The 13,601-nt window shown below is 46.2% G+C and overlaps 1 protein-coding gene across 3 annotated transcripts; it reads left to right on the forward strand.

The window, feature by feature from the left end:
- Positions 1-1,533: 1,533 nt before the first annotated feature.
- On the forward strand, positions 1,534-11,554 carry LOC310641311 (dual specificity protein phosphatase 13B-like). Of its 3 annotated transcripts, none has more exons than XM_083364277.1 (4): positions 1,534-1,668; positions 7,646-7,847; positions 9,498-9,718; positions 10,906-11,554. In XM_083364277.1, exons 2-4 carry the CDS (start codon positions 7,657-7,659, stop codon positions 11,118-11,120), a joined length of 627 nt encoding a protein of 208 aa, XP_083220403.1. In that variant the 5' UTR covers positions 1,534-1,668; positions 7,646-7,656; the 3' UTR covers positions 11,121-11,554. The 3 variants fall into 3 exon arrangements, with proteins under 3 accessions (XP_083220403.1, XP_083220404.1, XP_083220402.1); XM_083364278.1 differs by having other exon boundaries at positions 1,538-1,668; positions 7,682-7,847; XM_083364276.1 differs by lacking the exon at positions 1,534-1,668 and having other exon boundaries at positions 7,320-7,847.
- The last annotated feature ends 2,047 nt before the right edge of the window (positions 11,555-13,601 follow it).

Consider the following 13,601-nt stretch of genomic DNA (forward strand, 5'->3'; position numbering starts at 1 on the left):
GGGCTCTTCAAACTTGGCCCTTTTATGACTTGTGGACTTCAACTCCCAGAATTCCTCAGCCAGGCACACGTGCCTGGCTGAGGAATTCTGGGAGTTGAAGTCCACAAGTCATAAAAGGGCCAAGTTTGAAGACCGCTTTTGTACTGAGTACTTCCCAAGGATTCATGATAGGCAGATGTTGTTCTTGGATGGTATTAAAATCTCAACGCAGGATTTACGCTGTTCCAAGTCAAGCTGCCTTTTTGCAATTGACCGATGGTGAATTTGTCAACGCCAAAGGTGTTCAAGAGACGCTCCAGATGTCTTTGGGAGTGCGCTCAAGGCACTTGTTACTATTGGTGCTACCTTTGCTGTTTTACTTCTTTTTTTGCAGGTGTTTGCATTTTGTGATTTTTCTCCAGTTCTTTCTCTACTCTTCTGCTGTCTCCACACTTTTTGGGTCTTCTTCCTTTTTTTTCTGGGGCTGGTGTCTCTCACCAGCAGACTTTGTTGGGGATGCAATAAAGGCTGTGTCCTGTGATGGGTGAAGGAGGCAAGCCCCCCCCCCGCGTCCTCCCGAAAAAGATCCTCTGGTCTTGTAGGAGTCATCCTCAAGGGCACCCATGCAGGTGTGGGTCAAAAAGTCTGTGGCTGTGTACAGTGGCGTAGCGTGGGGGGTGCAGGGGGGGCCGGCCGCACCGGGTGCAACATCTGGGGGGGTGCGTTCGCACTCGCAGCTCTCTGCCCCTGCCTGGCTCACTCACTCTCTCTCACTGCAGTGCTGGCTGTGCGAATCCGATCCGAGCCCCCGGGTCGCCGCCCACTGTGGAGGGGAGGGGGTGCCAGGCGTGCGGTGTGGTGCGGAGAGAGAGCGAGGGACTATCTGGGGGACAGTGCAGCGGCCGGGTGCTTGCCCCGGGTGCTGACAACCCACGCTACGCCACTGGCTGTGTAACCCAAGCCCCAGCTCTGTTTTACAGGCATCAGGCCCCAAGAGGCACCTTGATCCCCTGGCTGCAGCCACCCCTTGAATGTTGTGGACCACACCTCCCTGGAGACCTCCCCATATTATTTTCAACTGGAGACCCTCATCAGTCACCTGCATTTGGATTGTTGTTGTGTGCCACGCAGCCCAGAGTCCCACGGGGAGGGGGTTGATGGGGGCTGCTCTGTCTAGATTTGATTAGTAAATATGATCACAGTCTTAGGCTAATATGTGGTAGACAAAGGAATGCAAAGTATCGCAGCAAGACAAAAGCCGCCTTCTCTTTCAAACACTCTCGCCTTTGTTCCGGGGGGGGGGAAATCGCATGACAGGCTCCCCCCATTTGCTTTCTCCCCGCTTGAGAACTCGCAGTTCCTGGAACCGTCCCTTCCACACCCCCACGTGGGAACGTGACACCCGAAGCTCTCTGGAAGGTCATCCAGAGCTGAGGCTATTTCAGATGCTGGGCGGGCCCAGCTGCCTTTCGCCCTGAAATATTTGGAAGTCCGCTATCGGGGTGGGGGTGGGGGGGACACAGACCACGGTTTATAATTAATGCCATTAAAAATAGCCGTTGAATCAACCACATGCAGCTAACGGGGCAGGGAAGCTGTTGTGTAACCAGCAAGCCAGCAGGAAACGCCAGAAGGATGTCATGATCTAAAACCGTCCCAGGCAGCCGGAGACGCTGGACACCCCAAAAGGCAAGTACTTTCGAGCTTGTTGACAAACTGATATCTGCTGAAGACGGGTGGACGCACGGGGTAGAGTGGTGTCTTTCCCCCCAACAGCTGAACGACAACTGCAAGGGCATGCTGTCTTTTTCTGCCTATCGGCTGGCTCGCTTCCCGCCACTTCCTGGTCAGCCAGGCGTCCTTGGTCACGGGGCTGATGTAGGTGTGTCTGAGCAGGTGGGCAGAGAATCTCAAAAGTGCCGTCTAAGAACGGAGGAAGATTGAGAGGAGCTTAAGGACACGTGTTTGAGTCGGGCTCTCCTGACACACTTCCAGGAGCTGGGTGGTAGCTTTGCATCTCCAGGCCCATCTAGGAAGAAAGTTGGATGCCTTTCCAGCTCTGGGCTGCTCTGATGCCTTTGGTTGTCCAGGCAGAAGCCTTCCCATCGTTCATGTTGTAGGATGACAACCTTTTCAGGAACAGGAGAGGGAGAATCACGTTAGGTCCATCCACAGGAGGTCTCCGCACCTTGCCAGAATCCGTTCTTGACCTCTCTGATGACATTGCCCGTCTCCGACGGCTGGATCTATTTACTCCCGGCTCAGCAATGATGTAGTAGAGTCCAGAGTACACGAGCATTTTCTCAGAGTGGGAGAGGCTGACCGTTTGCGGGAACTCCTGCTGTGTCTCATTTGCTGGGGGGGGGAGAGGCCACCTAGGCAGGTCCCTTTTAAGGAGAAGGGTGGCACGGAGGGTTTTCAATCCCCTCCACATTGGAACCACCTGGATTTTATATACAGCCAGACAGAACGTGAGAACAGCCTACCCAGGGCAGAGCTGCTATCAGAGCAGTTTGTGCCATTTCCCTTTTGCACGGAGTGCAGACGGAGGGACTTTTGCTACTCCTGGGCCTCTGGCAGCTCACGATGGGCCAAGGGTTAAACGGTTCCTTTGCTCAAATGAGGCTCTCTTGTTTCTTGTTCTCCCAGTTCAAGACGATCGGGCTTGAAGCTGATGATGGCTCATCTTCAAGATGCTTTGAAAGTCAGGGGAAGCCGTGATTGTGGGGACGTACCCTCCATCTTTGTCTTAAGCAGACAGGCTTCCAGGGCTGGCCAGCAATTTTAATATTGTATATAAGCTAACAAATTACAAGCATTCATATTGTCCATTCTCCATATTAAGGACAAGGGTGTTATACCATACTTTTTTATCATATTTAAGAATAAAGAACTGAAGGAATTGGTTGTGTCCAGGACTAGGAATGGTTATCTTAATTGCCTGCATGCCTGAGAATGCAGGTAAAGAAGCTCTGACTGCAACTGCTTGAATATGTCTGATTCTTGAAAAAAAGGAAAGAAAGAAGAAAGAAAGAAAGAAAGAAAGAAAGAAAGAAAGAAAGAAAGAAAGAAAGAAAGAAAGAAAGAAAGAAAGAAAGAAAGGCAATTGAGGGTGGCCGAATGGGCACAGTTAGACCAGGAAGAAGGATCCAGCAAGGTTCCTGGCTATGGTTCCTATCCTGATTCCTGGTCCAGATATCAGAAGGAACAATTATGGCTAAGAGTTGACCTTAGGCTGCTTGGTTCATGGAGGTGACTTCTAAACTATAGGCCAGGGGTCGGCAACCTGAAAAAGCAAAAGAGCCACTGGGAACCGGTTCCATCACACATAAAAAAAGTGGGAGCCGCACGCGTGCATCCATGCATGCGCATGCACATAAAACAAAATGTTTTGTGCATGCCCAAAATATTTTGTTATTTGCGCATGTGCGTGCGTGGATACACGCACGCGGTTCCACTTTTTTTTATGTGGACGCACCTGCACGCCAGTGGCGATGGGCCTCCGTGGTGATGGGCGCTGGGTTGTGGCGCCGCCTTCAGCCCGGGCGCCGCCAGAGCCACCCCCGGGACCTCCAAACTGCTGCCCGAACACCCGTTTGGAGACCTGCTGGTGCAGCACCAGCAGGTCTCCAAACGGGTGTTCGGGCGGAGGTGCGCGTGCACCTCTCCAAAACTTTGGAGTGGTGCACGTGCACCTCTTCCCATTTGGGATTCCGTCGAAACGTTGCGCCTACACCTTTAGTTCTACGCGGGGAAAAACCCGAAAAACCAAGGATCCACATACAGGCACCCGCGAAAACCTCAGAAAACAAATAAACCTCAGAAAACATATATATATATATATATATATATATATATATATTATATATAAAAGGGACACGGTGGCTCAGTGAGTTAGGACGCTGTGCTTGTCGATCAGAAGGTCGGCAGTTTGGCAGGTTGAATCCCGAGTGCTGTGTAACAGAGTGAGCGCCTGTTACTCGTCCCAGCTTCTGCCAACCTAGCAGTTCGAAAGCACGTAAAAATGCAAGTAGAAAAATAGGGACCACTCCGGTGGGAAGGTAACAGCGTTCCGTGCGCCTTTGGCGTCTAGTCATGCTGGCCACGTGACCACGGAGACGTCCTCGGACAAGCGCTGGCTCTTCGGCTTTGAAACGGAGATGAGCACCGGCCCCTAGAGTCGGAAACGACTAGCACAAATGTGCGGGGGAACCTTTACCTTTACCTTATATTATATATATATATAAATCTATTATAAATCTAAAAAAAATTACATACACACACACACACATACACACACACACACATACATACACACACACAAAATGTGAATCCCGGGTATATTCATGTTGAGACAAATAGTCGAACAACAACTGTTTAATAAACTTAGCCCGCAGAAGCAGTTGGTCTTATAGGCAGGCTTTTGAACCTCTGGCATTCCACTCTGATGATGTTGGCAGTTAGCCGACGAAAGCAAAGTTTATTAAACAGTTGAAGTCTGGGAGTTGAAGTCCACAAGTCTTAAAGTTGCCAAAGTTGGAGATTTTCTCTGCATTGGCCTGAACATCCCCAGTTCCTACAACTACTCTTCATATAGGACGAGAACTCTTCGTATCCAGTCTGCTGCCTTTAACCATTACATCAAACTGGCTCCCCATTTATAAGCAACATATTAATTAATCATCAGAACAGCTCAGTTCAAGAGCGCTCCTTAGATATATTCCGGACTACAGCATTAAATAAGGTGATGGATATATGCCAGAAATGTAAGACTTGTGTCCATAATAAGAATGGATGGTTGGTACCTTCTTACTCGCTTTTTAAAAGTCACTTTGGCCCTAGTTGCTAGTAAGTGGGGCATATATCTTTCTTTTTCATGGATAAACACTCATAAATGATAGAACAGGCTTAATGTAATTTTTTTTAAGAATCAAAGGCTTATCCCAAGATCTTAGTCACTTCAGCTACCAACTCTCTTTCAATGTTATATGTAGCCCCCAGCCATAAAATGACTGAGCCTCCTTCATCTATTTTATGATAAGTGAAGCCACTTCAGAGACTTGTAACAAAAATCAATCTGGATGACCTATTTGATGAACACATCCAACATTTCTACAGGAAACATGATTGCTGTCGATCCTCACTGGATATTTGATAGGACGGGTTATGGCAGGATTGAGAAAAAAAAATCTCTTTCAGAGATTTTTTCCCCCCCAGGCTAATAATTCAGTTTATAATTTCTCCAACATTTGTGTTACGATTGGCCCCAGTGTGTTTCTATAAGTGTTGCATAAAAATGATAAAAAAGCACCGTGCCCTTGAAGTCACCCAACGTTTCTTTCTTCACTCAAAAGAAGAAGAAGAAGAAGCTCAGAATATGTTAATGAAGTTGATCAAAGCTAGTTGAAATACTTGCCTAAAACATCTGTTCCCATTTCCCAGGGGTCTCCTTCATCCTGTTTGCAGCCCCGCTGCTTCCGTAGAATGTTAAACTGGTATTATTTAGTACGTGTTTAGATTATTCATAGCCTATTTCATGTCATATAAGTAATGAGTAACAAAAACAATTATAATCTGATCAGAAGGAACGCTGCCCCCGTTCTTAGCCAACAATAAGAGAATTTCCAAAGAGTGATCAGAGTTAAGAATTTTGACAGTTTTTAACCGAAATTTAGTTTTACAGCAAATGAGTAAGACAGCAAAGAAAAAAAAGATATAATTTATTATTTTTAATGTTGTTTTAATATAATGCATCAACAAAACATTGAAAATACAGCAATATATACACAGGGAGCAGGCATTAAAATGCACAGTTTGGGAATATATTTAATTTCATCCATTTCAAAGGATTACTCAAGATTATGTGTTAATTAATTAGTTAATTAACCTAAACAAATCTATTTCCAGCATTTTGCTCTAGTAACTCTAACACTAACAAATACAAAAAAGTGGAATTAGTTTTTTATGCTGCATCATTTTTATCAAAGGCCCAGAGATAATTATGGAATCTTTCTAAATTCCTGAAGAAATTTCAACTGAGGTTTGTAACCTGTATTAATTTAATTAGAAAAGCTTTGATTAATATAATGGTTCTTTAAAAGGTCTTACTACCATCTAATATGCAAAAGGTTGGAAAAATAAGTTTTATTGCACTGGCACAAAGATTTATTTAAGTTTAAAACTTTAAGAAAAACCCTTTTTTTACTTGCAATTAAGGAGGAAAATGGTGATTAAAATGTTGATTTTGGAAAGTTTTTAGATGGTCTAAAAGGCCAGACTGAGTGGAAAGAAAACTTTGGCAAGTTATAAGGATATTTCCTGTGGTTTCTTTAAAATCTTATTAAAAAATCTACAAAGATTTGCTTTTAAATGTAAAAAAAAACAATCTCTTCTTGGGAAAACATGATAAGGAAAAACCTGCAAGGCTGGTTACAAGAAACAGCCAGATAGAATTAAAGATTATAATTAAAAGAGAATTCCTGGTAATACACAATGGAGTAAAATTTTTTAACTCTGGATGCATTTGAGGATCTTTGGCAACAATGTGCCTAGAATCTAGTCTTCAGAGTAGACTAGCCGATAAATAAAGGCTTAAAAGAAGAGAATATAGCTGAAAATCAGGCTGTTTTAGATATGGATTTAATATTGACAGGATACAAGAATCAATATGACAAAGATGTTATATAGGACAGGGGTCTTCAACCTTGGCGACTTGTGGACTTCAAGTTTTAAAGATGCCAGGTTTGAGGACCCCTGACCCCCTACAAATGAAACTGGCTGAATTTTTAATAGTTGAAAGCAACACGCAACTAATAAATCAGAAGAGTGACCTGGACTTACAGAATGGTCTATGTGGGAGAATCTTCCAATCCTGGCTTCTGGTTTTAGGGATTTACATTACCAGATGCCCTCACATCCATCTCTCTCTCTCTCTCTTCCCCCCCTCCCCCTCTTATCACACCATTGTTGTTTTGAAGCTACAATAACCAGGAAACAGGAAACAAATCGTTTCCCACATTACACTGTAGGTCCATGGTTCTCAGAGGGAGAACCAGAAGAGAAGGCGCCTGTGGCTACCTAAAGATCTAGGAAGGAATGTTGCAAATGGTGGGCAGGGGTTGAGAAGGACGGAGCAGAAAGCAAAAGAGCTGAACGCAGCCCCCCCCCCCTTCAAGGGGGAATTTGAAAACACCAGGCGATGGAAGTTCATTGATTTAATGAGGCGTTGCGGGATCCATGGCCAGACCATTACAAATGGCAGCTGCTCATCCTAGCACAGCAGCCCAGCAGCCTAGAGGACTCGGTTGCTGGTGCTGGAGGATGGGGACGAGATGTGCCACCCACTGCAACAGTCGCATCTAGGATTGTCACTAGACCAGACGGCCGTGTGGCAAACCATCCACTCAGACGGCTGCCCTAGGACAATGACCGTTTTGAAGCCGAACTTCAAAACAAGGGCGAGGGGTGCACCTGTGAGGGTCCGGAGGAGGCAGGCAGCAACGTCCGCGGTTCCTGCATTCATGAAACGGCGAGTGGCCCATCCTTGCAATCAGAAAGTGTGTTCCTCGTCCCCAAAGCCAATTTCCTATCATGCCTCCTACCTTTTATGTCTTGCCTTTACTCACATGTTCCACACTGATCTCCACGGAGGAGCTTTCCTTTCCAGTCTCTTCCAGAATGTCTTGCTCTTCGCTAAATGCAGACGACCTGAGACGACCTGGGCTGCAAAGAACGTCCAGTCGCGCCTTGACCAGCCGACAGGGCTACCAAACGCCAGAACTGGGGGAGCTGCAGCGCATGTTGTGGTCAGTCGTTCCTTGCCGGGCCAATGTCGACGAAGTCTGGCCTAACCTTTATATTGGAGATTTGTAAGTGGATGGGCTTCCATTGCTGACCCTGAAAGGTATTGCAAATCTCCTCTTAGAGAAGGGGAGAAAAGGGGGAGATGGACAAGCATGTGGCCCTCTTGGCCTTCTTCCTTGAAATTAGGCCCCATCCTCCTTCACCGGGTTTACTTTCGACTACTCTTTTACTGTGACATATAAATGTTATTGGATATTATTGGCCAACCTTTGTGCAGGTAATCTTTGACTTACGACTGTTCAAAGTTGCAATAAGTCATACTTAGGATCATCCCTGCAGCCTCATGATCAAAATTTGGGAAACGGATACGTTTGGTCCAGGTTTTTAAAGGCAGCAAGCAAGGTCCATCTCACATCTTCAGGGGTTGCCACATGGGCTACCAAATTTGGGTTGCAAACCTCCAATCGCTAATTAGCAGCAAAAGAGATGCAGAAAATGCTTAACTCTTTTCTGTCCCATCAAGAGTGTTGCAGCCCAGATGGATAAAAGGGAAGGATTCCTTCGTCTGCTTTTAGGCAGGTCTTGATTAGTGCTTTTGTGTATTGTGTCCATGGTCTTATTATGATTTTATTGTACTCCATTCAGCTGAAAACCCGATTATGGCATTTAAGCAAATGGATCAATAAATAAAGCAATACAAAGATCCGAGACTTTTCGGCTGCAGGAGGAGTGGTTGTTTAAAAGCCTGGTGCCTAAATCACAACCTGTTTAGCTCCTGAAAATGCGACAATGGAATCAGATAAAATCTCTCATCACTGAGCACTATTCCCGAATCCTCCTTTTCTTCTCCAAATGGTGAAAGAGAAAGAAAGAAAAAAAGAAAAAGAAAGAAAGAAAGAAAGAAAGAAAGAAAGAAAGAAAGAAAGAAAGAAAGAAAGAAAGAAGTAGGGAGGAGGGAGAGGGGGAGAGGAAGGAAGGAAGGAAGGAAGGAAGGAAGGAAGGAAGAAAGAAAGAAAGAAAGAAAGAAAGAAAGAAAGAAAGAAAGAAAGAAAGAAGAAAGAAAGAAAGAGGGGGGAAGGAGGGAGGGAGGTTTTGTTAGATACATTTCTACACAATGTTTAGAATAAGTGCTTTTGTGTTTTAAAAAGAGTCTTTTGTTTGCCTATAGAATTCTTTCACACCATAGTTTTTCTCTTCTAAAACAGACTTGGCAGGTTTTAATTGCACTGGTTAGAGACTGGGGCCTTAGCTGGAAGGATTTAAAAAGTGAAGAGGTGAACTGCAATCGTAGGATCAAAGGCTCACCTTTTACATGCAACCATCTTTGTATGTGTGAACGTGTGTTCCTCTAAAAGAGGATGTTTGTGGCATCCCTGGTGCTCTCTGAGCTTAGTTATTTTATTGCAGACATTTCATTACCGAGCTAGGTAACAACATCAGTGCTAGGTGGGTAGGATTACCTAGTTACCTAGTTGGGTAATGAAACATCTGTAAGAAACCAACCACGCTCAGGGAGCACCAAGAAGCCTAAATATATATGTTTCCCTACAGCTTCAACCGGTGCAGCAAGCATGCCAGGGTCCTTTTGGGGTTAAATTTGAGCCTTGTATTTAGTTAACTAGGACAGTCGAGCCCATTTAATGTCTCCATGAACACTTAACTCCTCTCCAAGGTGAGGAGAAATGTAGAATAATGAAACTGGCCCTCGTTTGCAGGTACATAGCCCGGAATATAGAGCAGCTACGTCGGATGGGCATCTCCCACATCGTGAATGCGGCTGCGGGGCGGTTCCACATTGACACGGGGGCCAAGTTCTACCGAGACTTGCCAGTTGATTACTACGGGGTGGAAGCCGATGACGATCCCAAGTTTGATCTCAGCATTTACTTCTACCCAACGGCTAAATACATCAGGGCAGCGCTGAAGTCGCCCAGAGGTAAACAGAGTGGGCTGCATCTTCTCAGGTGTCCCGATAATCATCTTCCATCCTCTGTCCCGAAGGTGCTTTTCTTCAGGAGGCAGCTGGACTTCCTTGTTTCTTGGAAGACCTTTCGCTTCTTGTCCAAGAAGGAGAAACGAGGACATTACCTGGAGGCACAGCGGCCGACGGCTGACTTCTCTTTCATTGGCCAGAGCAGGGTTTCTCAACCTTTAAGAGAAGTCGATGATGTCAGCTCCCAGAAATTATGATATTGACACTCTGTTTCCTCCCGAAGAAATCTTCCAGGACAGACAAAGTTTTCTTTAGTTCAGAGGAGTCACGTGTTTGTTTTTTTAAACAAACAAAGCAAGTTTCTGAACTTTTTTTCCAGTTGACTGCTCACCTATAACCTGTGTTTTTCTGGGGGGAAGACAGAGGAAATTTAAGAGACGAAAAAATGCAGGAGGGGGTGTCAGAAGAGGCTCAACTGGGTGACTAGGTTGTCCCTTAGTAGAAGAACAGAGGTGTGGAACTGGGGGCTCCTCCTTTGTGTTAGAGCTATTGGGTTACTTTGGGGAAATCTTTGTTTGCCAAACTGAGGCATCCACACACCAAAGTTAAGACTTTCTGAACTGGGATCTAATATTGTTTGGGGTCTCACCGCCATTGAGTAACACACAGACTTGCAACGCCAACATTCTGAGTGTCAAGATTCATCATTTCAGAAGGACATAGAAGTGCACAAATTCCATTTAAAAACCAAAATGCTAGGTTTAGCACTTGGAAGCAAGCTAATTAGAGATTATCAAACACAAAATTAACTCTTAAGTTGAGAAATCTTCTTCTATTTTTTTCCCAGGCCAAGGTTTGCTCCTTGCTAAACCTCTTCCTTTGTAGCTATATTTAGAGAGAGGACTCAGGTTTCTTCTCCTGCTGCTGGTGATGGTGCAGAGACCCCAGAGGAATTTACTCTGGGTTGATCCAACTAAGCAGAAATGCTCAAGAGGTGGAGGGGTCAAGGGTCCTCGTGCCTCAACTTTGGAAAATAAAATTTGCCTTGCAAGGAAAATGAGATAGGGATGGAAAGCAAGGATCAAGGGAATCCTCCAGTTGAAGTGCCCGAGTCATAAAAGAGCCAAGGTTGCCTACCCCTGGCCTAGATGTGCAAACGTATCTTAACCATATTACTTTCTTATTTGCAGGGAAAGTTTTGGTTCACTGTGCCATGGGGATCAGCCGCTCAGCAACCCTGGTGCTGGCTTTCTTGATGATCTACGAAAACAAGAACCTCGTGGAGGCCTTAAAGATTGTGCGAGAACATAGAGGCGTCTGCCCAAACACGGGTTTCCTCAGCCAACTTCGGGAGCTTGATCTCCGGTTAATGAGTGAAAAAGAGAAAGCAACGGGGAGGCCTTGAGACTTTAGCTATAAAATACTCGTGTGGCAGCAAGTCCCAGAGGAACAATTGTGTCCCCCAGAAATACCTAAATTCCAAGCGTGCCGTGACGTCTGCAGGCACTGTCCTGAAAACTCTCTCGCTAGCGTCCCGTTCACGATTAAAGGTGTGTGCTGGAAACTTGGCCTCTGTTCCATGTTTGATAATGGGATCCCAGAAACGTATCGCGGGAAGGAGCCCTCTGAAGCCACTTCCTGTTCTGTCAAGGACTTCAGACCCCGATGCCTGTCCAGCCTCTGCCTGACTTGTTCAGGGCAGGATCCAAGGATTCCCTAGAGGTCAAACCCTGGAAAGGATTTGAACTGAGATACAGAAAGCAAGATAACACTGGATTGGCTTGTTCCAAACCTGGTGACCATGATTATCTAAAGAGTCTGGCAAGCCGGGTTTTTTCCCCCCCACATATTTATTTTATTTATTTTTATTTTAATCCCATTTACATCCCGCCCTTCTCCGAAGACTCAGGGCGGCTTACAATTTAAGCACAAACCAATGTGCTTAGCAATAGCCTTCCTTCTATGTATATGCCTGCTTATTAGGGCTTTCGGCCCCCGCCAAGCGGCATTATTACAAAGTCAGCTTATTGCCCCCAACAATCTGGGTCCTCATTTTACCTACCTGGGAAGGATGGAAGGCTGAGTCAACCTGGAGCCTGGTGGGACTCGAACCTGCACTAATGGCAGGCAGCTGGGGTTACTTAAGGAGGCATCAGCCGACTGCTCCACCAAGGCATATCAAGGAGTTTAGACAAGAATCCCTGGGCAAAGCTGCTGGAAGAAATGGATTTGCTTTGTTTGGTCTTCAGATGGGTGGATCAGGACACGGGAATGAGTAAGGATTTCTTAGTCCAATGAGCTGCCAGCAAAACCGTATTTAGAGGCGCATCCGTTCACTTTTCTGTCCTCCCACAAAGCTCTCAGCAGCACGGAGAATAAGCTGTTCATTATTTCTACCTTTCCTCCTAGTAGGGAAAGGTGGCATCATTTCTCTTCTTTGCTACCTGCATCCTCCACCTGCAAAGCAGACAGGTGAAGAAGCCACCTCGGGCAGAGTCTCTCAACTTCCAAGACTTGAAGATGCGTGGACTTCAGCGCCCAGAATTCCCCAGCCAGCGCGTCTTGGGACGTGCCGTGACCAATCAGAATTTGGGATGGCCACTAGAACACCCCCAATGATCGCAGAAGAGGGGAAAGGGGCCAGAGAAAAAGGGGCTAGTGCTTTTCCCGGAGCCTCTTTTCCCGAGTTCTGAGGTTCTCCTGGACACTCAGATCCCCAGTTTCACACAGTCTCCCAACAGTCTTCCTTTTATTGGTTAGCAGCCCCAAGAAATGCCTGGCAAATTAAAGAAGGGGCACCCCAGAAAAAGAGCGCCCTCTTCTTCCCTCGGCCCAACGGCCCCGTGCACGTCCCCCAGGGGGTGTCCCATGGGGCTGGGATGTTGTGCCTTTCATATCACGGGCCGAAGAGGAGCAAGGCAGCTTTATTGTGAGCCCCGTCCGTTCAGTGCTTGGAGACCTCGGGCCCTCCGCTCTCGCTCCAGAACCGTCCTGGCCCGGCCCCGGTTTCAGGCCTGTGGCTGTCGGCTTCTCCCTGTCCCCTCTTTCGTTCCCGGCTGAGCTCGTTCTTCGCCTTCTGGGTCCTGCAACTTAAATAAGTGCTGGGGCTCTGTTCTCCGCTAACTTGGCTCCTGGCTTGGCTGATTTATGGCCTCGCCTCTCTTCTGCCGGCAAAGCCTCCCCAGCCCAGCCAAGGGCATAAATAATTCAACTCCAGCACTTAAGGCAGCCTGGATCAAGCTCCCCTCACCTGCTCCGGTCCAGGTGTGCTCGATTATCCCCAGCAGGGAAGGAGGGGGAGGCAGGAATTTTTCATCCTCTTAAGACCGCATGAGTCCCACCACAAGACTAAACACACACCCAGAAACACAGAGACCGCGAAGGCAACATTTCCTCCTTTGTTTAGCACAGGCTGATGGAGTCACATTTTTTTTTTAAGTTTTGATCTCTAAGCATCAACAACAAAAGTTACCGCTCTGCTAGTTAGTTTTAAAGTTTTAATTGTTCAGCCTCTAGCCATGGATTTCCAACCTGGTTGGGCTCACTTGATGATAATGGGGGGAAAAACCCGGTCCTAATTCTGATGCTGAAAGAAAGACCAATCTGCATAACAACAGAGGTTATTGTTGGATATTGGGAAGGAAAGGAAAGAAGGGAGGAAGGAAGGAAAAAGTCAGAAAGAGAAAGAAAGAAAGAGAGAGAGAGAGAGAGAGAGAGAGAGAGAGAAAAGAAAGAAAAAGAAAGGAAGGAAGGAAGGAAGGAAGGAAGGAAGGAAGGAAGGAAGGAAGGAAGGAAGGAAGGAAGGAAGGAAGTTCTTGAGCTGGACATCAGAGTAGATTAAACTAAGTTACAGTTTAGTTTGATCAATTTGTCCATTATATATTTT

Source organism: Vipera ursinii, assembly GCF_947247035.1.
Source record: "Vipera ursinii genome assembly, chromosome: 5".
Taxonomy (NCBI): domain Eukaryota; kingdom Metazoa; phylum Chordata; class Lepidosauria; order Squamata; family Viperidae; genus Vipera; species Vipera ursinii.

Coding starts and splice junctions, on each gene's coding strand:
- LOC310641311 (XM_083364276.1), top strand. CDS start 7,570: ATGCCTCCTACCTTTTATGTCTTGCCTTTACTCACATGTTCCACACTG. Junction 7,848..9,497: donor AACCTTTATATTGGAGATTT/GTAAGTGGATGG, acceptor CCTCGTTTGCAG/GTACATAGCCCGGAATATAG. Junction 9,719..10,905: donor AGCGCTGAAGTCGCCCAGAG/GTAAACAGAGTG, acceptor TCTTATTTGCAG/GGAAAGTTTTGGTTCACTGT.